Source organism: Lissotriton vulgaris, chromosome 3_1, assembly GCF_964263255.1.
Source record: "Lissotriton vulgaris chromosome 3_1, aLisVul1.2, whole genome shotgun sequence".
In the NCBI taxonomy this organism is placed as follows: domain Eukaryota; kingdom Metazoa; phylum Chordata; class Amphibia; order Caudata; family Salamandridae; genus Lissotriton; species Lissotriton vulgaris.
The window spans coordinates 511,430,561-511,455,538 of NC_141689.1; the positions used below are offsets into that span (position 1 = coordinate 511,430,561).

At 46.5% G+C, this 24,978-nt stretch overlaps 1 protein-coding gene across 1 annotated transcript in view; it reads right to left on the reverse strand.

Moving 5' to 3' along the window:
* Positions 1-990: 990 nt before the first annotated feature.
* Positions 991-24,978, reverse strand: part of F2R (coagulation factor II thrombin receptor) — a 150,311-nt gene continuing 126,323 nt past the window's right edge. Inside the window, exon 2 of the mRNA XM_086960755.1 lies at positions 991-5,143. Coding sequence (XP_086816881.1) covers positions 3,945-5,143 — 1,199 coding nt within the window. The 3' untranslated portion in view covers positions 991-3,944. The remainder of the gene's footprint in view (positions 5,144-24,978) is intronic.

Here is a 24,978-nt window from a genome sequence, read left to right on the forward strand (position 1 = left end):
AACGACCCATCCAGGTTTTGGGGTGTATGGGGCGGCAATCGATACAGGTCTTTAAGTCATGGTCACTCTCGAGGTGCCAGAGGCAAACAAGGTGCGGGTCTGTTGCAGACATCTGCCGGTGACAAGTGCCGAAAGGCCTGTAACTGGCCATCCTAGTTGACATCATGCCACACCAGGAGATCTCAAAAAAGATTTTTTTTAAAAAGGCTTCAACAAAATGTCAAAAAAGGTCGGTCAAAAAAAAAGGCTGGAGGGGTAGATCGCTCTCCGGATCTGTTCTGACTGGCGCAGAAAAAAAAGAACTTGTCAGCACACTGAGGTGGCGCTCCTATAGGCACTGCACGCATCACTTCCAGCGCGAACGACCCCATGCGGAACTAAACAATGTCACCTACTGATGTGCAGGGGTACCATTCTGAAATAAAATTCAGGATCCAGTCTGATGGCTGGGAATAATTCTAAGTTAAGGAACCTGCGGCTAAACGTCTCTATCAGATAATCCATATGCTATGGAATGTTAACTCAGTAAAAAGTACAGACCAGCCTGAGGATAAAACTATGAAGGAACACAGGTGTAGGTATGAGAGCTGATGCCCAACACACGCACAATGAAAATTTCCTTTTTTCCTTTTTATCAAACAATGTTTTATGTGGAAATTAACAGAATGTGTTTCTTGTCGACTTCCTTGTGAAAGAAGCTGGTTAATCACAGTGATGTCACATTACCTCAAGATACCAAGGAACTGCAGCTGCACTTTACACCATGTTATTACGCAGAAAAAGAGACAGAAACCTCAATCCTTTTTTAAAGATATAAAAAGACAAAAAAAGAGAAAAGAAAGAAATAAGTATTTGGAAATGATACAGCCACTTGAAAATGCACACAAATATGAGGCATCCCATTTAAGGTTGATAAAGTGACTGGTTTCGGGGCTGTAGAGTGAGAAGTGGGAGTTCGTTTTTTCAAGGCAAACAAGGTCACATAACACATTTGTATATAAACATGTCACATTTATTAAAGCTAAAGAATAACCTCATAAGGAGTGTACCTGCTTTGCATTCTACCATTTGGAAGCTGCGATATTATGATCCAAGACAATTGCAAGCAAAGTTCTGCATCAGTAACAAATTACACAAAATACTTTAACATGTGTACATACATTACACAATATAATCTGTAAACAAACGGTTTCATTAAATAGTACAAAAATAACTGTTGGTTTGCACAAGTAAAAATGATAGAAAATATCTGCATACATTTTAAGGACACAATTGTTGATGCTTATTTGATGTGGGTCCAAAGTTCTAAACACGTGGAAGGAGATAAACAAAAACATGTGATATAGTAATGCTCACTGACGCGCGGACTGACAATACTAATATCCTTGAAAGAAAGCGTGCCACCATCAGGGACTGAGATCTTACTGCTCTCAAAAAGCTACTTTCATGATTGATGTTTAGGCAGCGAAAGGTATTGAGAGTCTATGCCCATCTGGCCGAAGTACTTCCCAAAAATTGATTATTAACCCGATTAGGAATTGAATAAGACATCAATATTTTACAAAGAAATGCACCTTTGGTTTCTATATAAGCAGGGCTACTTTCAATCACTAAATGCCCGATTTCCAAACATTTTGTGCATCTACGTTGCAGGCATATGGTAACAAATTCATTTATGTTTGAAATGCCACGTTAGGATTTACAGAACTAGATTCAGTAGAATTTTACTGGGGGCAAACTACACGTAAAATAGCAGAAAGTGTGTCCCTAAGGCAAATGTTCTAAATTTAGGGATCAGGAGATAAGATAGCTTATCTGGGGAAGAGGGATAGGGTAACCACTACAAATGTAAACACCCATAAATGTGTAACTTTGCCTGTACATTAGCATGTCCCACTGATTCATCCTTCTCTTTTACATTCCTAATAAAGGTTTAAAAAATGCTTTTAGAAAATGTGCAAATGGAGTGAAAAAGTCCCTGTATTTATAGGCAGTGTCCTTTTCTCCACAGGGAAGAATAATTCTTGAGAGTCAATGAAAAAAAGACGGAGGTAGAGAACACAAGTGGGCAGTTGGACAAAAAATACCGATATAGTTAAACTCAAATGAATATTCATTTTTTGTAGATTTGCGTCCGCAAAAAACACAAAACTACTTGAAATGAAAGGAGGGAAAATTTGAGTAGATTTAGGTTTTCAAAAAATATATCTTTGTAACTCAGTCCTCCTAAATGTGATGGCTAATGGGTAAGAGAACAGAATAGTACATGGGGACCGTAACGTTACAGGAAGCCACTAGAGGCTTGCATTTAGCTGAATACGCCCTGCTGACTTTCTTTTCATCGAGGTTTGAAGTATGCTTTTATATGGTGTTGAAATAAGAGATCACCAACATTACTTGAAACGTGAGTCTTATGTGGTTAAAGAAAATGTACAATGTTTGCGTTTTGCAGTTTATAATATAAACAGTCATGAAAAAGGGACAGAGGACATATCGAAATGCCTAGAGATTATTTGTGTGTGTAGACTAAAAAAGGATGAATTACGCAATCAACTGTGGCATTCGATTGAACAATTGTTAGATGAATAAGTACTTTTGAAGAATGAATTTAAAATGAACCAGATGAATGGTAAAGGCACCCAACAAATTAGAATATGGGAAATAAAAAAAAACTTGTGTGCGGCAGCATATATATATCTTTTTTTTTTTGTTTCAGGCTTCCTAATTCCCAATATAAGATTATTCATGAGTTTAATTCCTCTGTAAGTGCAATAATCACAAATGCCACTCGATGTAATTGGAGTTGTGCCAAACAAAACACCCATCATGTTTTGTGAAAATGTCCCTTCAATTGTGGAGAGGCCCTAGCACAAAAGGATATGTTTTGTTAAGGGTCCACTTGAGCTTACAGTGTTTGTCTAGCTCTATTACACTGTTACTGTATGTGCCCAAAGTCTGGGGTGCAGGTGGGGAAAGAAGGAATGGAAAACATTATGCATGCTAAAGTGTTTTATTAATTAGGGTGAAGTTAAAAAGTTGTTAGTTCAAGTCTTGGCTCTGGCGCTTGATTCAAGGAGCTGTTTTGAAGAAATTGCTCATAGCGGTCATAGGTAAACAGCAGTTAATGAGCCGTCAACTAAGCATGCTTAGAAGTGGGTTTTTTCATAGAGACTGCTAAGTATGTTCTTCCAAATCTCCATTTGGAGCACCTTTTCAACCTCTTATCATAAAAAAGAAACTACCAATGGTTTTTCATTAGTTCCCCCATTAAACAAAAAATCTAGCTTGGAGTGTGTGAGAATTAGTGAATAGTGCATATCTGTTGCCCACTACACCGCATCCAGCGGAGTGCAATATTCCTGCGCAACGGGCTTCTCTAGGAATGTGGAAGTAGTCAAGAGAGGTAAATGGAGAGAACCTTTGTGTGAATAATTCAAACTGTGGACATCATGCTACTGCAGCTGTACACAAATTGTTATTCAGTCCATCTCATTTCAATGGAAGTCTTGATTGCACCTGCACATTTGAGATCAAGGCACTGGTCCTTTCAGGTTTGGAGCTTTACATTACATTTTGCTAACCTAGGAACCAAGCAGGAGTGTGCCTGGCTGTGGGGTGTAGCAACTAATCAGATTATCAGCACAGACTGGCAAACCTGACTGTGTTAGATCACACTATCTCAAGCAAAAAAAAAAAACTTACATTTTAAACAGCATTGTCCTTGGATTAACTAAGCACCTATTACATAAGGCGTCTCATGCCCACGAAATGGTGGATGCATTTATTGTCTATACATCCATATGTGGCAAAGACAGCTACTAACTCTTATGCTACTGTAAAACAAAAAAACTTGAACACAAGTTTAAGTATAAATTGCTATGTGCTGTAGCTGTCTGACAACTGTTCTCAAGGTCAAATAAGTGTTTTGTGTGTGGTTAAGCTATTCAGGTCAACAACTTTTTGTAGATGCTGTTGTTGACGTTGGTGGAGGAGGTGTCCATTCTACTAGGCCGGATCATCAGAGGGCCAGTGCTGCCACTGCTACTTGTGTCAGAGTGCTTCCTGCAGCACAAGAGATTGCAGAGGTGTCTCTGGCACTGGGAGGAAGCGTAGTAATAAACAATGGGGTCAATGCAGCAGCTCACGCTGCTGATGCACACACAGAGGATATAGGCAAAGTACATCACCTCACTGGAGCCAGAAGAATAGCGTACATAATGGATCAGCATAATGACGTTGGTAGGTCCAAAGCAGATAATGAAAACACAGAAGACGACTAGAGCCAAAATCAAGGCTCTTGTCTTCTTTGCACTATTTTCGATGCTAGTGGTGCTAAGACATCGGATAATACCTATATAACAGACCACAGTGATCACTAAAGGCAAAAGAAAGAAAACAGAGCAGAGGACAGAGAAATAGTACATATAAAATTTCTGGAGGTCGGCAAGATCTAAAACATCGTGACAGGTGGTTATACCCAACTCTGGTAACTTTGCAGTTTGCTCGGTGGCCAGAAGAGGGATAGTGCTTGCAGCAGACAAAATCCAGACCAGTATACACATGAGGGAGGCGCGGCCTCGAGTACGCCACGAGAGCGACTGCATGGGATAAACCACTGCTAGGAAGCGGTCAACGCTTATGCACATCATCAGCAAGACTGAGCAGTACATATTACAGTAGAAGGCCGCTGTGACACAGCGACACAGTCCTGGGCCAAAACCCCAGTCATTGCCAGAGAAGTGGTATACCGCCTTGAATGGAAGGACACTAGCAAAAAGGACATCAGCGAATGCCAGATTTAACATGTAAACCACAGCTGGTTTTTTAACCTTCATTTTGAATAAGAACATAAGAACCGCCAGGACGTTGAGAGGGAGGCTGATGCAGAACACTGCCGTGTACACAGAGGGAACAAACAGAGTGAGCCACGGGCTGGTCAGGTAGCCTTTTGCGTCTTCTGAGATCGCTTTTTCTTTCTCAGTTTTGATCTTGACAATACGAGGAAAAGGTACATTCCGAAGTCCTGATCCTTCATCCGAATCATTTTCACCCTCCAAGTCTGAAAGTGGAATTGTTTCATATGGTTCGTGCTTGTAGTAATTGTAGAAGGTTCTTATAATGCTGTTGTTCAACACCTGGGAACCTACAAAGAAAGAATGAAAAGAACTTCAGTGGGAGAAAAGATATAGTTGGAAATTTCATTGGTAGCGCTATAGATAATTTGCACTACTTTATGGACTAGATTTTGTTTCATACACCGTACAATATATATGAAGTACAAGTACAGTGCACAGCACACACAGGCCTTACTTTACAACAACCGTCATTGACTATTAAGATAAATATCTTCATTATGGATTTAATTTCAATTAGTCCTGTACTTCTCCTATGGTCTCTACTGAGGAGCTTCAGTGAGCACTATTGAACGTTGAGAAAGGTAAGGGAGGAAGGGAAATAGAAATAAAAGGGTACCTGTGAGAGGAAAGGAGAGGTGTACTGTGCGAACACTGACAAGTATGAAAGGGGTGCTTGATCCAAAGAGAATGGGACAGAGAGAGACCAGGAAGTACAAAATGAAGTAGGAAATGAGGGGGAGTGCTTGAGAAGACACAAAACAGGCGACTGTGTAAGGGAAGGGACAATATGTTAATGTTAATGTTAATGTTAGGCTGCATTTGTAAAGCGCACTGACACCGGAGGTTTCTTGGCGCTGAGATTGAAATTGGGGCAGGAGAAAAGGGCTAGTGAGAGTTTGAAAAGAGCCAGGTCTTTAGGCCTTTTCTGAAGCTCAGCAAGGTGTCAGAGGTTTTAATGTGTAGGGGGATGGAGTTCCACAGCTTGGGTGCCAGGAAGCTAAATCTCCGTCCGCCCAATTTTTTTAACTTGAACACTGGGGAGGTGAGAAGATGAAGGTGGGCAGAGCGGAGGTTTCGGGTCGGACGATGAGGGTTGATGAGGGATTTCAGGAAGGTCGGGCAGTTGGTGTGCTGTGCTTTGTAGGTTATGCATCCGATTTTGAAGGCGGCCCTTTGCTCAATGGGAAGCCAGTGCAGCTTGTCCAGGAGAGGTCTAGCAGATTGCCATTTGGGGACTTTGCATATGAGTCTTGCTGCCTGGTACTGCACCATCTGGAGGCGGTGGAGCAGGGACCTGGAAAGGCCCCAGTAAAGGGCGTTGGAAAAGTCAAGACGGGAGAGAACGAGGGAGATGACGATTTGCACCAAGGCCTCGTGAGAGAGCAGATGAGTAATTTTCCGGATTTTGCAAAGCTGGAACATACTAGCAGAGATAATGGCTCCAACATGAGTTTTCAAGGAGAGATCTCTATCAATGGTGACACCCAGACTTTTTACTGAACTCGATGGAGTAGGGGCAATGCCCAGTTCAGCTGGCCAGAATTGGGGTCCCCAGTGGGCAGAGCTAGAGCAAGAGCAATAACGAGAGAATGACATGTGTGAGGAAGGGCGCTATACGTGAGATTAGAAGAGAGGTCGTGAGGAATAGCAAGTGGCAAACAATGAGAAGGAAAGAGGAAGATCACTGTATGTGTATATTCTACAACAGAGGTATAGGAGACAGAAAAAAAATACAACAATCTCAGATTTCCCAATAACTCTTCCCCATACATTTTATTATCCTGAAATAAGTACAGCAAGTTAAGAGCAATCGTCCATGGCCGTCTCAAGTCTTTCCTTTCTGATTCGGCCACAAGGGCCCGTTGAACAAATGAGCATCTTCAAACAGCTGCCTCCGAAGAGAATGCAGAAAGGTGGTAGCTAACCTCTTTTTAAAAACATTTTTTTACTGAGCAGAGCACAGGTAAAGTACAATTCAGACAGTAGAATGTTAAGCAAGGAAATGAAATACAAAAAACGTACAAAAAGCTTCTTCATATTAAAAAAACAGGGACGAGGGGAAGCTCTTCAGCTAAATGTAGTCCGTTAGCAGTCAAGTTGTAGAGTATTAACACATTATCAATTTATAAGCAATGTGCAAAATACGCAAGTTCAATCCTAAAGTGCAAATGCAATTACAGTACATTCCAAATGAAGACAAAAAGTGCCAGTGCCTACGAATTTTCGAAAGGTGCAAAATGCGTCAAAGAAAGTTTAATAGCTTGTCACTTGAACCTGTCCCAAAACTTAAGACTGCTAGCGTGCATTTTAACTTAATATCAACATTAATCTGAGATGTTTAGCTTATTTAATGAAACCCCCCTCGTAACCTCAAGAGTCTCCAGGTATTTCCAGTTCTTTTCAAATCTCCTGACTGCACCCACCCTCAAGGCAAAAGCTTTTTCAAAACTCCTTGACCTCCTCATTTTATTAAGCCATTTCAGATGTGATGGAACTTCCTTGGTTTTCCAATTTTGGAGAATTTGGGAGCGAGCAATGACAAGAAATAAATACGAATGTTTCCTCAGCATTTTTAAGGAACCCTCTGTCCTTACTAATCCCAAAAAGGACCAACTCTGACGTGGGAAGAAGTTTTTTACCACCCAGAGCCACCTCTAAATCTGCGAAAATGGCTTCCCAAAAAGATGCAAGCTGGGGACAAGTGAAAAAAATATGAAGCCAGCCACCCTGGCTCTCCGCCTGGCATCTGAAGCACTTGATCACTACCTCAGGAAACCTTTTCCCAAGTGCCTCCGGAGTCCAATACGTCAACCAGCGGGACAAGAAAGCCATTCTCTTAAAATTGGCAGCACGCAACGATTTATAACCCAACACACTTAAAGTTTCCCAGTCTTTATGTGTAAAATTACATTGTGTAAGGGTGTCTATTTTGACTAGATGACCATCTATCATAGCGGCTTGCCCCTCGTAATGAAGCTTTTAGTACCAGTTTCCTATCCCGCGGATTTTAGACTCATACAAAAGTATTGCCATCTCGTTTGTTGAGTCTAGTAAGCCGCCTATATCTTTCCTTAGAAAGTGAACAATTTGTAAATATTCAAGAAACATGGGTCTATCAGAATTACATGTTCTAGCCAATATTTCTTGCCATGTAATAATGCTATTATTGATGATAAAATGCCTTATCTCCCTAAATCCCAAATTCTCCCAATTTATTATATGACTATTTCTGATTTGCAGGCCTAAACAAGTACATTCTCGTAAGCTCAAAAACTTAGAGGCTGAGGAGCCAAGGTTCTTCTTGAAAAAGGACTGCACTCTGAGTAAGTAGTCTTTCAGAGTCTTATATTGTGTCCTTTTTGGGAGCTTTGCAGTTTTTAAAAACACCTGGACTTGAGAGTCAGCCTCCTGTAGCATTTTTTCTAAGAAGAAGCAATCACGAATGTTTTTTGCACCTATCAGGCCTGCCATTATATCGATAAAAACCGCATCATAATACGTTTTAACATGTGGCAGAGCCAGTCCCCCCTGTTCAGTTGGAAGTTGGATTGCGGACAGCTTCACCCTTGGTGCTTTCCCACCCCAAACAAACCTTCTAAACATGGTTTCCATGTCTCCAAAAAAATACAATTCAATTTAATAGGAACATTGCAAAACAAGAATATAAGTAGGGGAAGGATCGACATTTTAATCAGGGATACCCTGCCAATCAGAGTGAGGGGAAGTAAAAGCCATTGAGCAAACAGATTCTTAATTTTATTAATCATTTTCCCATAGTTGAGAGAAAACAACTGATTATATTCACATGTCACATAAATACCTAGGTATCTTATCGGCTGGCAGACTGAGCGCGTAGGCAAGATGGAAAGAGTCTGAGTTTAGTATTTAGCGAGAGAACTTCAGTTTTCTTTGGATTTATTTTGTAGCCTCCTATTTGTTCATAGGCCTTAAATTCCCTCAAGATACAATCTAAATTCTCTTTATTTGGCCTTAAATAAAGGATAATATCGTCTGCGAAGAGCTTGAGCTTCGCCATCCCATGGATAGGGGGGGAAATAGAAGGATTATTTCTTATTTTGATCACCAAGGGTTCAATAAAAAAAGTAAAAAGCAGGGGAGATAACGGGCAACCCTGCCTGGTCCCGCGATTGATTTTAATGGAACCGGCATTTTCTGGATTTATTATAACCTTCGCTGAAGCATCCTGATAGATATTTTGAAGCAGCTTAATCACATGTTCTGGAAACCCAAACTGGCCCATGGAATAAAACAAAGTTGGCCAATTTACTAGGTCGAATGCTTTTTCCGCATCGACCATTAAGATGCAGGCAGGGGTTGAGTTAATGTTAATGAAATCCAAAGCCTGAATTAAAAATTCAGTATTTGAGGCCATAAAGCGGCCAGCTATAAATCCAGAGTGGTCGAGATGTATAACCTCTTGTGCAGTATATACAAGGCGACGAACCCAGATTTTCATAAAGATCTTATAATCTGAATTTAAAAGGCTAATAGGCCGATAGGAGTTAATATCTTTTGGATTCTTATCTTTTTTAACAAATGATACTATAGTTGCTTCCTTAAAGGATGCAGGTACCAGTCCACCTTGTTTAATATGATTAAATAAATTCTTGAGAGGTGTCGATAATTCTTTTATAAAGGTTTTAAAAAACTCGATTGGAAATCCATCCTGCCCACAAGCTTTCGCCCCTGCTGTGACTTTGATAGAGTCTATTTCCCCTATACTAATTTAAATCCCAAGTTCAAAAGCCTGATTGGCCGAGATCTACGGGATTTCAATGTTGGAAAAATACTTCACTATTTGATCCTCCCCCACCGGATATTCGGTGGTATAAATATGACCAAAATGCTCCAAAAAAGCCTTTTGAATCAGATTATTATTTACTAATTCTTGGCCACTCATGGGATCCTTAATTTTAACTATCGAAGCAGACTCCTGTCTCTTCCTCGTGGAATTAGCCAGGAGCTTGCCCACCAACTGGCTAATCTCATACAACCTCTGCTGGAAGGTTTTAGAACTATTAATTTCTTCCAGAACAAAAAAGTCTCTTAACTCTGCCTTTGCTTGTACCAATTGATTTGGGTGTAAACGGAGCTGGAGGGCATATTCTTTATCTACCGTTTTTTGGAGCATAGATATTTTTAATTTCCTCTCTTTAGCCAAGGCAGAAGTAAAAGATATTATCTGACCGCGAGCCGCTGCCTTAAACCCCTCCCAGACCGCAAATGGTTCAGCTGTATCGTTATTGATTTTAAAATATTCCACAATCCATGCCCCGAACCCAGTTACCCACTCCTGGTTCTGGAGCAGAGTTCGGTCCAGCTGCCACCTGAATTGGTCTCTGCTTCCTACGCTAATGCCAACTTCCAATTCTACCTTCCCATGGTCGGAAAAGAGATTGCACCCAATAGATGAATCAAGGGTTTGGATGGATCTAGATATTAAAAAAAAGTCAATCCTGGATGCCGTCCTGAAGCGATGGGAGTAGCAAGTAAAGTACTTCCCATCTGGATTCAACAGGAGCCAAGGGTCAATGAGTTGGTATTCTGACATTAAGGTGCCTAAGCCTTTTTTGGTGTTAGGTTTTAATTTGTTCTCATTTTTATTGGAGGTATCCTTTTTTAGATCTTGTTTATAGTTAAAATCTCCTCCCAAAATAATCTGTCCAGGAGCCCATCTCAAAAAATCAATGATTTCTAAGATACTGGAGACTTCATCGGATACCTGGCCATAATAATTGATAAAATTCATCACCTTTCCATGTAATCTGGCAACAACCCATATCCATCTCCCTTTAGGATCCCTTTGAGTTTGTATAACTTCCCAAGGAAGTCTTCTGGAGAAGTAAATGGCAACACCTCTCTGGGCGACCCCTGCAGCTGATGCAAAAACAGCGTGGGAAAAGTATCTTGGAATAAATAGATTGGGAGCATTTGATTTTAGGTGGGTCTCTTGGAGAAATAACACATGGGGATTTTGGGAGACAGCTCATTTTATAAGAGCGCCATATTTCTGTTTGTTTAAGACACCATTGGCGTTCATTGATAGGATACCACATTTATTCATTTCAAAAAAGAATTTTCCCCCAATTTTACGTTCTCATATTTGAATAAGTACAAACCCTGCTTGCACCTTCTGCTCTTTTTAACTGCTTTCCCCCCAACCCCCCCAGCCGCCCAACCCCAGATGGATCCCCGCCCCCCACTGAAATGTGGAACCTTCTGTCCCCCCCACGCTAACCACATTTCACCCCTTCCTCCTGACCTGGGTGTCTTCTTGTTACACCCTGCGTGACCCTGAACCCCCCCCCCCCCAACCCCCTCCAGCAAAAGAAAACTACATCCTATTTTCTAATATTCCAATAGAAGGGTGAATCAAATACCTAACACAAAATACGTATATAATTAAACTTCATGACACCCTCCTAAACAGAGCTATATACTTGCTCAGGCATTCGACCCTGAAGAGATCTCCTTGAGGAGAGATTGAGCCTCCTCTATGTCAGAAAACATATAAAACGTTCCCTTCACCAGGACCTTTAATTTTGATTGATGGGCAATAGAAGCCTGCCCTCCTGATATTTAAAAAGATGAAGTATTTTGACAAATTCTTTCCTCCGTCGTGCTGCCGTCGCAGTCATGTCCGAGAAAATTCTGCATTTAATTATCTCAGTTGCTGAAAATTGTCGCTGTTGGAGCGTCTTTGATAGGATTTTTTCCTTTATCCTGTAGTCCGCTAAATTCATCAAAATAGTTCTAGGAAAAGTCGAGTTTGCAAATCTCTGTGCAGGAACCCTGTGGGCTCGCATGATAGTTAAGTCACCCTCGAACTCCGGTAATACTTTTTGGTGGATAAAGGAGTTAGCCCATGAGAGCATATCTGACCCTTCAAGGCCCTCTCGGACCCCCACTATCCTTAGATTGGATCTACGAGAATAGTTTTCTAATTCCTCGAGTTTATTCTCAAGTTTGCTCTCCAACATACTCTTTTTACTGGCTGTCTCTTTAGCTTCTGCTCTGAATTGATTTATGTGGTCCTCCAGAGTCGAAATCCTTTCCTCCGCCTCGTGTAGTCTATTAGGAAGTCCTGACATCGACTCTTCAAATTTTTCAAGTCTGGAATGAAGGGCAGCTATTTCAACTTGCTGATTAACTTTTCATTCTTCATGCTTTAATTCTTCATGCTTAAATTACAATATGCTGACAAGTCTACTGTCTAGAGTAAAAATAACTCCACAGTTTTCAAAAAGTAACAGATATTCCCTCTTCTCCAAGGTCCCATACTGTCTCTTTAAACTTTTTCAAGCTGTGCAACCCGTGTAAAAAAAAGTGGATTCCACAGAATGTGGGCAGATGAGGATAGCAGCAGTTAGATCTTTCTGCAAACATGTCCATTCACCTCACAACATTCTTGTCCTAATAATTTCACGAGAACTCCAATTGTAGCTCTATAGCAACCTCTCAAGCCTTCACTTTTAGTGGTAGAACCAACTTGGAAGCAATAGTATTTTCTCTTACTACCCTGTTTCTCTATCTTTTTTCTGGGGTCTACCTGTGTGGGCCTAACCAGTTATGCAAAAATATCAGGGCATAGGTCTTGGCTGCGAGACCATATTTTCCACCATGGTTGTGATATCAACCCTCTCCTATAGTGTACCATTGTCATAATTATGACTTTTCTCTTCTGGGTATTCCCCTTCGAGTTATGTGTGCTAGCCAATAAAAAGTGAAAATGGTGATTGAGAGATGCATATTCACTTTCTTATTTTTCCTTGCAGTAGCATAGACAAGATTGCTCAAATATAATAATAGCATTAAATATGTGCCGACTGTGCTGGTTCAAATAATTATTAATGCGTTATCAGCAAAGTTTAATGGAAAGCTGATACCTGCGTGTCTTGTTTGTTATCGAAATTCGAAGAACAAAGGTTTGCAGATTGAAAATAAGTGATAGGGCATTAGGTCATTTGCTATCAATTGTTTATCCTAGAACATTCAACACCGACTAAATAACGCCATAAAAGCTGAGCATAGGGTGTTACGGGGTAGAGAGGAACCTTCATGCCAGGCAACAAGACAGACCATATATAATCACATCATATCCTTTAACTGAAGGCTCCTGGGAAAAGCTGTCAGCCTTCACTTGATGAAACTATCAGCCCAGCTTGCCCCATAGAATGAGAAATGCTAGCTTTGTTATTATATTGAACACACTTCCTACTGTTCAAACAGGTGTGTGGGTGTGACCATTTGTATCATTGAAGATGTCATAAGTAATGTAAAATGTGAGGTCATTAGCAGTGCATGGTGAAGGCGCAAGTTACAGTTACCCAAGGACACGGGTTATAGTTACTAGAGATAACTATAACGAGTAAATTTCAGTGTTTTTGAGTTTAAATCTTTACATTGTCACTGAAATTTTCACTCAACTATAATGTTACCTTAACCTTTGTTTTTTTCAGTGAATTTCTACATTGTAACGAAAAGTTATATTTTATTAACATATGTAAAGCAAACTCCCCCACCTTGCATGGCCTTTGGCTGTGCGCAGCATGGAGTTAGCCCCCAGGCATCCAGCTCGCTGTTGGGAGAGAGGGTCATATACACCCCTCCCCAAGTTACTATTGGCCTTGCGGACCCTACTCCCGGGAGCCAAAACAATATATTATATGAGGAGAGGGCATGCGGTCCCCCTCCCTGAGCCTTATTAGTCCCTGGGGATTCCCTCGGGCTGAATTCCTCTGTAAAGTGAAGTGCGGCCGCGGAGCCCTTCTGCCTGAGCCCTAAAGAGCTATAAAGCTTTAAAGTCTGCAGGGAGCCCATACCTTGGGGCCTCAGATAGCTTAAATGGAGAGGGGGCATGCGGCCCCCCCTCCCCAAGCCTATTTTGGCCCTAGGGACCCCATCCCACGGGTCGCATATTTCTTTTAGGTGGGTGCACCAGGCTTGCTCCCCACATGCTGCAGGAGCCGGCATTGCCCCGGCCCATTGAGATCAGCTGTTTTTTTCTTGCGAGCACGGAAACCACTGTGTCTCAAGGTGGGCTCCCCAGGACACACCAATTGAGCCAACCCCATGTGGATGGGTCCCCAGGTCCTTTTAAGGCTTTGTGAGGGAGGCTACATGGCCCCTACCCTTTTTTATAAATTCAGCTATGGGGGCCCGGACCTACCATTGGCACGAAAAGGGTGGGAATGCACCTCCCTCCCCATAATTATGGTACCTGGCCCTGGGGGGCAGGGTCACCAAGCCCATGGGTGGGCCCATTCATGCCTCCTCCCCAATTAATTTATTTTAAAAAAGTTGGGCGGACAATTTTTTATCTTTGCTGCAATCTCAAAGGAATCCCAAAATGTTTGGGCCTGGGGAGTCTGGGGCCAATCCACAGGTGCTTTAGGGGCAGCGCATCCTTAAGCTGCACACTTATGTTTATTTTTATTTTTAATTGCACCATAGGGGACTAAGTCTCTGAATCCTGTAAGAACTGCCAGCATCCATGCAGATAGAAAAAAATATTTTTGTACCTTAGTATTTCATATACTACTGAACGGATTTACACCAAGTCACAAAAATAATGTTTTCTGGACCAAGGCCTAGCTTCTTGCCAAATTTGGTGTAATTCCGAACAGCAGTTTTTGCAATAGCGCCGCCTACAAAAATTATAATGTATATACATAAGAAAGTAAAGGACTCGTGCAGTCAAACGGTGTAGAAGAGAAGGGATATGGATATTCACCTTCAGCGGGCTAGGGTCATCAACTTCCTTATAGACCGCATGGTACAATGTCAGTCATTATCCGATGGTCGGTTTATCAGATGGCATGGGCATCGATCAAGTTGAATAACTACTTCAGAAAGAGGCTTGTGGCACATGTGTATAACAATGGTACTTAACTGTCATTGTTAATGACAGTCCGGGAGATGCTCAAAGCTACACTGCTTGCCTAGGACCATCAGTGTCCTGATGAGTGGGGAGGAATCCGTCCTCCGTGTTGGTAATGATTTCGGCAGTGGGTCATGTGGAGACTGAAAAAATACCTGACCTTTGCTGTAGCTATCTATACAGCAATACATATCTTGTTAATACCATCCAGGACACTTTTTTTCAAGCCAAATATAAAGTTTGTTATCATCCAGAAAAAACGGTCCATATAAATAATTTGCATGCATGGACCTTTAAATTGTCAATCGTTCAGACATATTCTTACCCCTCCCTCATAGTCACAATAAGTGCATACCATCATTGTTGTGTATTGGTTGGGTATGTGCACATGAGAATACATGAGTCAGACAATGTAAACATCAGGCAGGGCGGTTTCTATTGGAGAAGGGTTGAGACTGATTTGCATAAGACTGGGTTCAAATGGAGGTGGCATGGTATGCAAAATAACCATGGACTGGGATGCGGTCTCTAATAATTACCAGTCATTAAGAATAAATCAAGCATTCCATCCATTTTTTGTGTACCCTGAGTGCGATGGAGACGCACAGACATGGGTCCCATGCCTACTGGGCCACTACAACCATGCTGCACCCAATTGACGATCCTCAATTAGGGCAAAGTCAGTCTTGGGTTGCTTGTTAAGGGAGGACCTGGCATAGCAGTTAGGGCTGGACTGTTCCTATTGGAGCAGGATTGAGACTGATCGATGGATTGCGATGTGGCCCGGAGTAATTAGTTCCTAAGAATAATTCAAGTATTCTATCCATCATTTTTCGCATACTTCAGCATGGCAAATGAGGCACAATTGGGTGTGCTGTGATGGTATGTGGAAGAAACATTCATCACCCATTGTGGCTACACTGAACTTCAAGCAATCCTACATTCCCCAAGTAGGAATCATGGGTAGGATTTGGCATCCTGTCTGGTTCACTGGCGACCCACACACCACGAGTGTTGGAGCAAAGCCTTACATAACACATTCTAACCTACTGGGGTTGGTAGACCTGGGCTGGCAACAATCCATCACCACCAATTTCTTTACTGGAGTTTAAAGCATCCAAGACAGCAATAGATAAAGAGTGTCTCAGAATGCTGCCTAGACGTTGCTTGAGCCAGTCAAGAGATGTCCAGCCAAGAGAGCTGCTAGGAACCTGTCACACCTCTCAGAAAAGTCACACCCTTTTCCTACAGATCTAAAAGGAACTTTACTATTTGTAGCCCCATACCCAAAACCTTCAACTCTAATTTGAAAGCACGCTGCCTACTTACCCCTTCCCTTTCTGATGATGAGAGTTCTTTGACTGCGCTATTCCTCATTAATGAATACATATTTTTTTTTAAACACTGTAAATGATGGAGTCTGGTATTGAGTTTTTGACGTGATTGCTGGTCAAATTGGGTGCAACTGTCTCTGACTGCATCAAACACCCATCTCTCAAGATCTTTTGTCAAATCTGTGAGGGAAAGATCTCAATTTTGGTAAAACGTGTTTTACAAATGGGGGAGGAGGGAAGGGGTAACTGATCAATAGCTTGTCAGTAAAGAAACCTATCCTGAGGCAGCTACTTTCGGGATCAAGTGCTGCCTATAAACTTGTAATAGCACTGATGGTGGGCGGAAGTTGCGTAACCGCGTTATGCAATCAGAGTGAAACGGTTAAAAATCTCCACGAACACGCAGAAATTCTGCGGACACACGGAATTGCTTGTTCGCAATGCTGTTTTCCTGTCCGCAATTTCTGTTTGCGTGCTCAGGGGGAAATATCTCACGAACACGCATTTTGAGAACGCGAACAAGCAAAAAATGTTGCAAAGTCGCGGAACGCAGAATTTTGGGCAATTTCGCGTTCTCCGCGGAACGCGAAATTGCCCAAATTCTGCAAGCGGAATGGAATTTACCGCCAGGCCTACATAGCACTGGGACAGCTGGTGCCAGTTGTTATCTTTGTTATGTAAAAGACTGGTGGCTTTTGGGCATAAGAATGGATACTTTAATCGTCTGTGGCCTACGGAAATCATGTGATGCAGCAGAAGAGCTGCAAAGCAATTTCTCGGTGTCCTGCGTGATCCGCTCTGCAATCACATCTAATTGGGGTTCAAACCAGCGGTAGAAGTGGGCGGGGACGGAAGGGCACGGCGTGCCCCTACTGAAAAAAATTTCAGTCCGTTCCCCTACTTCTTTCATTCAAAACATCATCCAGGGACGGCAAGAATAGTCCAACTTACAAAGCGATTATTCTTTCATGTTCCAGGGGCTGCTCGCACTTCTCTGTTGAACTCCAGAGGCTGCAGCAGCCCCTCCCTGAGCTCTCACAGACTTAGGGCGGCCCATTGTCATTCCGATTGAGGAAGATTAAACCTTTCAAATGACAATGCGACGCCTTTTGCCTTTATTTTATTTTTTTTTTTAAATATATTTTTATTGCAGGAATCAGTAAATCAGTACAGTAGCGACCAGCCTTGTATTATAAGCAACATATACAGAATAAAGCCCTCTGGCCCCCCTCCGTAAAGTCTGTACACAGCCAACCGGCCCACAACCCTGGGGTCGGGCGGCGAAATGCAACAGGGGTCAGTAGGATGCTGGAGCTGGTCCGGATAATACACTGTCCGTCATCTGCTTTTCCAAACAAACCCAAAACCCCCAAAATAAACCCCCCCCTCAAAATACCTACTAACTGTGACCCCCCCCCCCCCCCCCCCCCCCCCCACCACCAGCGCCAGGGAGCTTATCAACATAGGATCTACTATTTGACCCCCGGGGAAGGTAATAGGACTGTCAGTGCTGACGTTCATCGGGACTCGGGGCGAGTCGCTTCTTCACTTTCGGAGTCGCTGGGGGCACAATAATCCCTGAGGGCCTGCACCAGCATTTCCCACTCCAACGCGGCCTCCTGCGCCTTCTCATTGCCCTGCCTCCAAGCCAGCTGATATCTCAGCGCGCTCTCTCCCGCCGCCCATTTCAAAAGCTCACTGTGCCATCTGCTGCCTGCCGGACCAGCTCGTGCCTTCCAGTTCCTGGTCACCTCTCGCTTAGCAAGGAGGAGCCCCAGGTCGATAAATTTACTGGAAATTTTATTCCGGGGGGTATGGGGGAACCAGTGTAAGAGCCCCACCGCCGCATCGAATGATAAGCGCCTCCCCGTCACCTCCTCCAGAGTCGTCGCTACCTCCTGCCAGTAGGACGTCAGTCCTGGACAGGCCCATAACATGTGTAGGAGGTCCGCCTCCTGAGCCGGGCATCTAGGGCATTCCGCTGAAGCCGTGGCAAAATAACGCCTGATCTTCACCGGGGTCAGGTACGCTCTATGGAGAACATAATAGTGGACCAGTTGGAAACGGGCGCTACGTGTGCCCTTCCAGGCACGTCTCACCAACTGGGCCCAGGTCGTCTCCGGGATCTCCCTACCAATGTCCTCCTCCCAGCGGGTCCTCAATGTGGTGAGAGGAGCCAATCCCTCGGCTATCAACCTGCCGTAGAGGCAAGTGACCGCCTTCACCGTGCCCGCCGACATCATTACGTACTGGCACACTTGAGACAAGTGGGGTTCCTCCAGCCCGTTCTGCCAGTGTGCCTGGATCGCTCGCACAATGGCCGAGTGTAGCAGAAAGTCGCCCCGGGAGATTCCGAAGCGGTCAATGAGATCCTGAAAGGACAGGAGCGCTCCGTCCTCGTACAGATCACCGACGAGCTGTAAACCGGAATCCTCCCAGGCCGCCAATCGTGACCAATCCCCTCCATGGGGGAGGGCCGTCAGCATCCCCAACGGTATTTCAGGCGCATATGGTGTTCTTAGTTGGTCTCTGGCGTGAGCCCGATTCCAACACAGTCGGATAGTCCGCTCCTCCATCGACAAGTCCCGCAGGACCAAGCGTTGTCGCAGCGCTATAAAGGAGAGAACATGCCTGGCCATACCCGTCCCTCTACCGTCTTCCGGGCCCCTGAATTCCCTGGCGATCTCCTGGGCGAAAGTCTGGAGCTGCGCCGCCAGATAGTACTTCTCGAAGTCCGGCACAGCGAGCCCCCCCTCGTCCTTCGGCCTCATCAAGGTATTGAGGGCCACCCGCCGCCGGCCCGCTCCCCAGAGGAACCCGACCACCATAGAGCGCAAGCGACGAAACGTGGCCGGCGGGACCCAGATCGGCAAAGTTCGGAAGTAATACAATAACCGGGGAAGCGCCACCATTTTGAGCAGGGCGATACGTCCCGCCACTGAGAGCGGCAGCGTGGCCCAAAAGTCCATGCAACCTCGGAGTGCTCGAATGCAGCGGGCAATGTTCCCATCTAGGAGGTCGGGTTGGTCGTGGTAAACGAATACCCCAAGGTACTTAAAGCAGTCGGGCTCCCATCTGATCTCCCTACTTAGCGCAGGGGTGGGGGTACCCCTGCGTACCGGAAAAAGACAGGTCTTAGACCAATTCACTCGGAGGCCTGAGACCGCTCCGAACTCCGTGAGCGCCAATTCCGCTCCCCGCAAAGCGTCGACCGGGTCCTCCAGGAAGAGCAACAGGTCGTCCGCATATAGCAAAACATAATGCGGGCCCGCAGCCGTCCATAAGCCCGTATAGTGGGCTCCCGAGCGAAGGTGCATCGCCAGTGGCTCCACCGCTAGCGCAAAAAGAAGTGGGGACAAGGAGCATCCCTGCCGCGTGCCTCGTTCCACCGGATACCGCGATGAAATCAATGGGCCCGATCGGACCCTGGCCGAAGCAGAAGCATAAAGAACCGCGGTCCATCTGACAAATCCCTCCCCGAGGCCGAATCTCCGTAACACCGTGCAGAGGTAGTCCCACTCTAGGCTATCAAAAGCCTTCTCCAGGTCCACCGACAAAACTACCGGGGACGGGGCATCCACAAATGGTTCCCCAAGCAAGCGGAACAACCTTCGAATATTCATAGTCGTGTTCCGCCGTGGGATGAAGCCGGCCTGGTCCTCATGCACTAGGGAACTCATATGTCCCAGCAGCCTCGAGGCCAAGATGCTGCTCAATATTTTGTAGTCCACCGTCAACATTGATAGGGGACGGTAGGACCCCGGGTCGGATGAGTCTCGGCCCGGTTTGAGGAGAGGAACCACCAACGCTTCACACATCGAGCTCGGGAGTCGCCCCAACCTCTTCGCCTCCCTGTAGACCACCAGTAACCGAGGGGCTAAGAGGTCAGCGTAAGCTGCATAGAACTCCACTGGTAGGCCATCTAGGCCCGGGGTCTTGTTCCTCGCCATCCGTTTGATGGCCCCGCGGATCTCCCCCAAGTCGATATCGGAACCCAGAGTTTTCGCCACTTCCTGCCCTACTGTGCGGAGCTCCAGTGGCCGAAGATAATTATCAAGCCGGTCTGGGTCACGTGCGGAGCGACTGCGGTATAAACATTCATAATAATGCCGGAAGCAACTAAGAATCTCCGGTTGGGTGCATACCTCGGTCCCGTCTGCTCCACGCATATTCGTCGTCGTCTGGGACTGGCGCGTAGGGTTGGCCAACCACGCCAGCAACGCACTCGACCTGTCTCCCTCCGCGATAGACCGGACCGTATAGGCCTTATAATCAAAACAGCGGAGCCGTTCGACCTCCACCGCTACCCTCTCCCTCGCCTCCACCGTTTGTGCTTGCAATTCCGGGTGTCCGGGGCGGCTAACTTCAAGCTCGCGGAGTGCCCGGTCCGCTGTGTCTAAATCAGCCAGGATGACGCGCCTCATGCCCACCTTCTTAGAGATACAGTAGCCCCTCACCACTACCTTAAAAGCGTCCCATTCGAACGCCCTAGTACTCGCGGAGCCGCCGTTGGACGCAAAATAATCCGATATTCTCTCCCCCAGGTCCGCCTTGAAGACACTGTCCTCGAGGATCTCGGGTCTCATCTTCCAGGTGGGTACCGCCGGCGTCCCAGGAAACCAGCGAATGTCCAGCAGGAGGGGGTTATGGTCCGAGATGGTCCTCGATAAGTACTCTGATCGGACCGCTGCCGAAACCAGTTCGGGCGAACCAAGAAAGCAATCTAGCCTGACATGCAACTCATGGAGGCTCGAGAAATATGAATAATCCCTAGATGCGGGGTGATGCGCCCTCCAAATGTCCGTCAAACCCCAGCGGGTCTGCCAATCCTGACGACCCTTAGCCGTGCGACGGACCGGGGAATCGGGGAGCGGGGGATGCGAGCGGTCTATGTCCACATCCACTACGGAGTTAAAGTCTCCCCCCAACAGGAGGGGCCCGGCGAAAAAGTGGGCCAACGAGCCCGATAACCTGGAAAGGAAGGCAGTCTGGTCTACATTAGGAGCGTACACACAGCAAACGTTCAGGTCCCTCCCTCCTAGAGTGCCTGAGATGGCCACGAAACGCCCCTCTGGATCCAACACTGTCCTCGTGACCTGGAAGGGGACCCCTGCCCTGATCCATATTAGCGCCCCCCTGGCATAAGCAGAGTACGACGTGGAAAAGACCTGCCCCCGCCATCTACGCTGAAGCGCCGCCACTTCCGCCTTGTTCAGATGCGTTTCCTGCAGCAGCGCCATTTGCACTCCCCTACGCACTAAATAAGCATGGACCTTGTGGCGCCTGGACATAGTGTGAAGCCCCCTCACGTTCCAAGTAACACATTTCAAGTTAGCAACATCAGCCATTGTCCCAGATTGTTCTTGCACAGTCCCCCCATCCGGGTCCCCACAAAGAAAAAGCATCAATCCTCTCAGCGCTGATGGCGGCCATTTTCCCCAACCAAAACCAAACCACCCAAGAACCAACAAAGCCCCCCCCCACCCACCCCAGAACAGGACCCAAACTGCGCCATCTAGATCCCATCCAAACCTCGTCGTACATCAACCCCAGAACCCCCACTAATCCTACGGTCGCCACCGTAGGAAGGCCTTATGGGCCAGGTGCGGGCTGGGCGGAGGCAGTGGGCCCTCGTCGCCCAGGTCACCAGGACTATAACAAGCCCCAAACAGTGTCAAAACCTTCCGGGGCAAAAGCAGAGGCCCCCCAACCCTCTCTCCCTCGTTGTCAGCAATAAAGGACGCAACCGCCTCCCCCCTGCCGGGCCCCCACCCAAAACAAGGCCGTATACCCCGTTACCCTTGTCCATCTAGAAGGTCCTCCACCGATTTCGGTGTGATCACCGGTGTATGGGTACTATCTGCCACGGAATCCTCCGAGACCGACGGTGCCCCCTGAGCACCCGGGTTTTCTTCCTCCTCGGTGGCTTCGTCTCTTGCTCCCGACAGTTCCGACAATACTTCCAACACTCCCCTCCGTTCCGATGATGTCTCCGCAGTCGAGGGCCCTCCCGTGCGGCCGCGGCGATTCCTGACCCTCTTGGATCGCCTCCTTTGTTCCGGCTCATCCGCCTGTTGGGACGAGGAGCCAAAACCATCTTTCCCTGTCCGGTACAGTTCGAGCCAGTCACAGACCTCCTCCGGGGTGTCGAAGAACTGGGTTTTGTCGTCGACAATGATGCGGAGCCTTGCAGGATATAGGAGTGAATACTGAATGCCCTCGCTCCTGAGTTCGCGCTTAACCGCTAGGAAGGAGAACCGCTTGCGCTGCGTCTCGTAGGTGTAATCAGGGAAGATGTTCACCTGACTGTTCGCAACTTGGAACGGGCCATTGTGCCTGGCGGCATTGAGGATTAAGTCCCTGTCCCGAAAATGCAGCAACCGCGCCACCACCGGCCTCGGGGTACGTCCCTGCTGTGGGGGCCGTGCTGGGACTCTGTGGGCCCGTTCTAGAGTGTAGAAGGAGGACAGACCCTCCGGGACCACCGTGTCTCGGAGCCAGGTCTCCAAGTATCGCACCATGTCGCCATCCTCGATCTTTTCCGGCAGGCCCACCACTCGGATGTTGTTCCTCCTGTTGCGGCCTTCCGCATCCTCCGCCCTCCGTTCGAGGGTCTCGATTCGGGATAAGGCGTCCTTTATCGTCGCAGCCAAGGTTCGCTGCGCCGGCTCCAAAGTTTTCACCGTGCCCTCCACCTCCTTGACCCGGTCTGAGAGTTTGCCATGGTCCGCCCTGAGGAGGCCCAGGCTCGTCGCCACCTGAGCAATGTCCTGTTGGAGGGCCGATCTCGTAGCCTCTATCGCCTCTAGGACACGGTCGAACTGTTGCTGCAGTGGCGCGCTACCAAAACTTTTTGGGTCCCCATGCTCCTCTTTGTCCTGGGCTTCAGAGTCCGAGGTGGTTTGGTTGGATCCCTTGGCTCCTCTAGGTTTCCCCATGCTGCCAGGGGCACTCCGTGAGGGTCCCGGAGTGGGTGTCTCCGTGTACAGGTGTCGATCACGACCTTCCCGGGTGCTTGTCCTCAATTCGGGTATGGGCGATCTCCTTCTCCAGAGCCTGTGGAGACTCCGCCGCTTCGGCTCACGCCACCGCCACGGCGTCCGAGGGCACCGATGAGGGGGCGGAGACAGCCGTCGCCGAGTCGGGCAGACCCGTTCACCCACTATAGCCCCGGGGTGAGGGCCACCAACTCCCTCGGATGATCTGTGGCGCCAGAGTGTCGCGCCTCCCATGTAGTTGGACTGGCCAGGAAGACGTAGCTAGTTGCGGAGTCGCGAGGCGGGCCACCACTTGGATCACAGGGCGTCCGCTCCCGGTGCCCTCCAGTGCTCGGGCACCCGTTCGGCCGTCCAACCGAGTGCAAATCCGTTGCAAAAAGGTCCAATCCTGTAAATGTCCAATGTCCAGAACAACCGAGGATGGCGAAGCCGGGCGCCAGCGCCGCCTTTTGCCTTTAGCATATCATGCTGAGTTAGTGATTACCGAGGAGCTTTCCCCAGACAGAGGACTGTCGGGAACTTGCCACCAACTCTGCGAAATCTGCATGATTATTTTAGTTACGGTGGTAAGATGTCTTTGTAAGAAGTTTGTTAGGAAAACAAAAGCATGAAAAATTGTGACTTGTGTTTTTAGGCCTTAATGTCCGTGCCAACTGATCTAGTTTAAACTTGATACTTCTTTGTCCAGCTCCTTGAAGATGTCCATTCCTGCGAATGTCTTGAAGCAACCAGGGCCAGAAACTGTAGATCCACAGCCACACCGTGGCTGTTTTTAATCTTTGCAAGTGCTTAAATGCGCCCTGAATGTATCCCCTGATGAAACATTGGTACAATGCTAAACGGTTTCACTAAGCAGCCCCAGCAAAAAACATGCTGGTGGAAGCCAATCGTAGGAGATCCTTACAGCTGTAGCCACCAGAGAGTAAGAAGGTGGCACTATACCACATTTCTCCTTTGAAATATAGCAACATCTGTGCCCTTAGTCAGGTTTCTCAGTGACCGCACATGACAAGATTGCATTGGTGCTTCAGACAGGGTTGCCAGTTGTAATGTCTATGGTTTCAAGTTGAAATGCCTCTAGCTGCTAAGTTACTGCTGCTGCACTCCTCGCAGACGCCACAGTAATAGTAACTGAACTCAATGCCGAAAGATGCACCTTCTCGCATGCTTTGAATATTTTGGAAATTCAACCATTTTTGTACACCACAATGTGAGTCCTGAAAATGTTTGTCTTGTAACTTCAATTTTGGTATACATATATTTTATTCTAGCAGGCTCAACTTTAATTTGGTTGGCTAGGCTGCACATAGGAGAGCTACAGGTGGCTTGAGAGCTAGTAGCTCCCTTACTACTTTGTTGGATTTTGTATTTATGTAACCTTCATTTTTAGTTTGTGATGTTGTATTGTTTTTCCACTGTTCCCTTGTAACGTAACTGGCTCTATTGTACAGCGCTGTGACACCTTCGGGTAATGTACGCGCTTTATAAAAATGCACTAAATAACATTTTTTTTAAACCATGTGAAATTTGTCAATGTTATACACAGAGTGAACTGGGCAGGAGCAATGAAGGGACAGAAGAGGAGACAGGAAAGTAGAGGTGATGGGGCGGGAGAGGTGACGGGGCAGGAGAGGCAACAGAGATGGAGAGGTGAGGGGGGCAGGAGAGGAGACGGGGCAGGAGAGGTGACGGGGCAGGAGAGGTGACGCGGCAGGAGAGGTGACGCGGCAGGAGAGGTGACGCGGCAGGAGAGGTGACGCGGCAGGAGAGGTGACGCGGCAGGAGAGGTGACGCGACAGGAGAGGTGACGCGGCAGGAGAGGTGACGCGGCAGGAGAGGTGACGCGGCAGGAGAGGTGACGCGGCAGGAGAGGTGACGCGGCAGGAGAG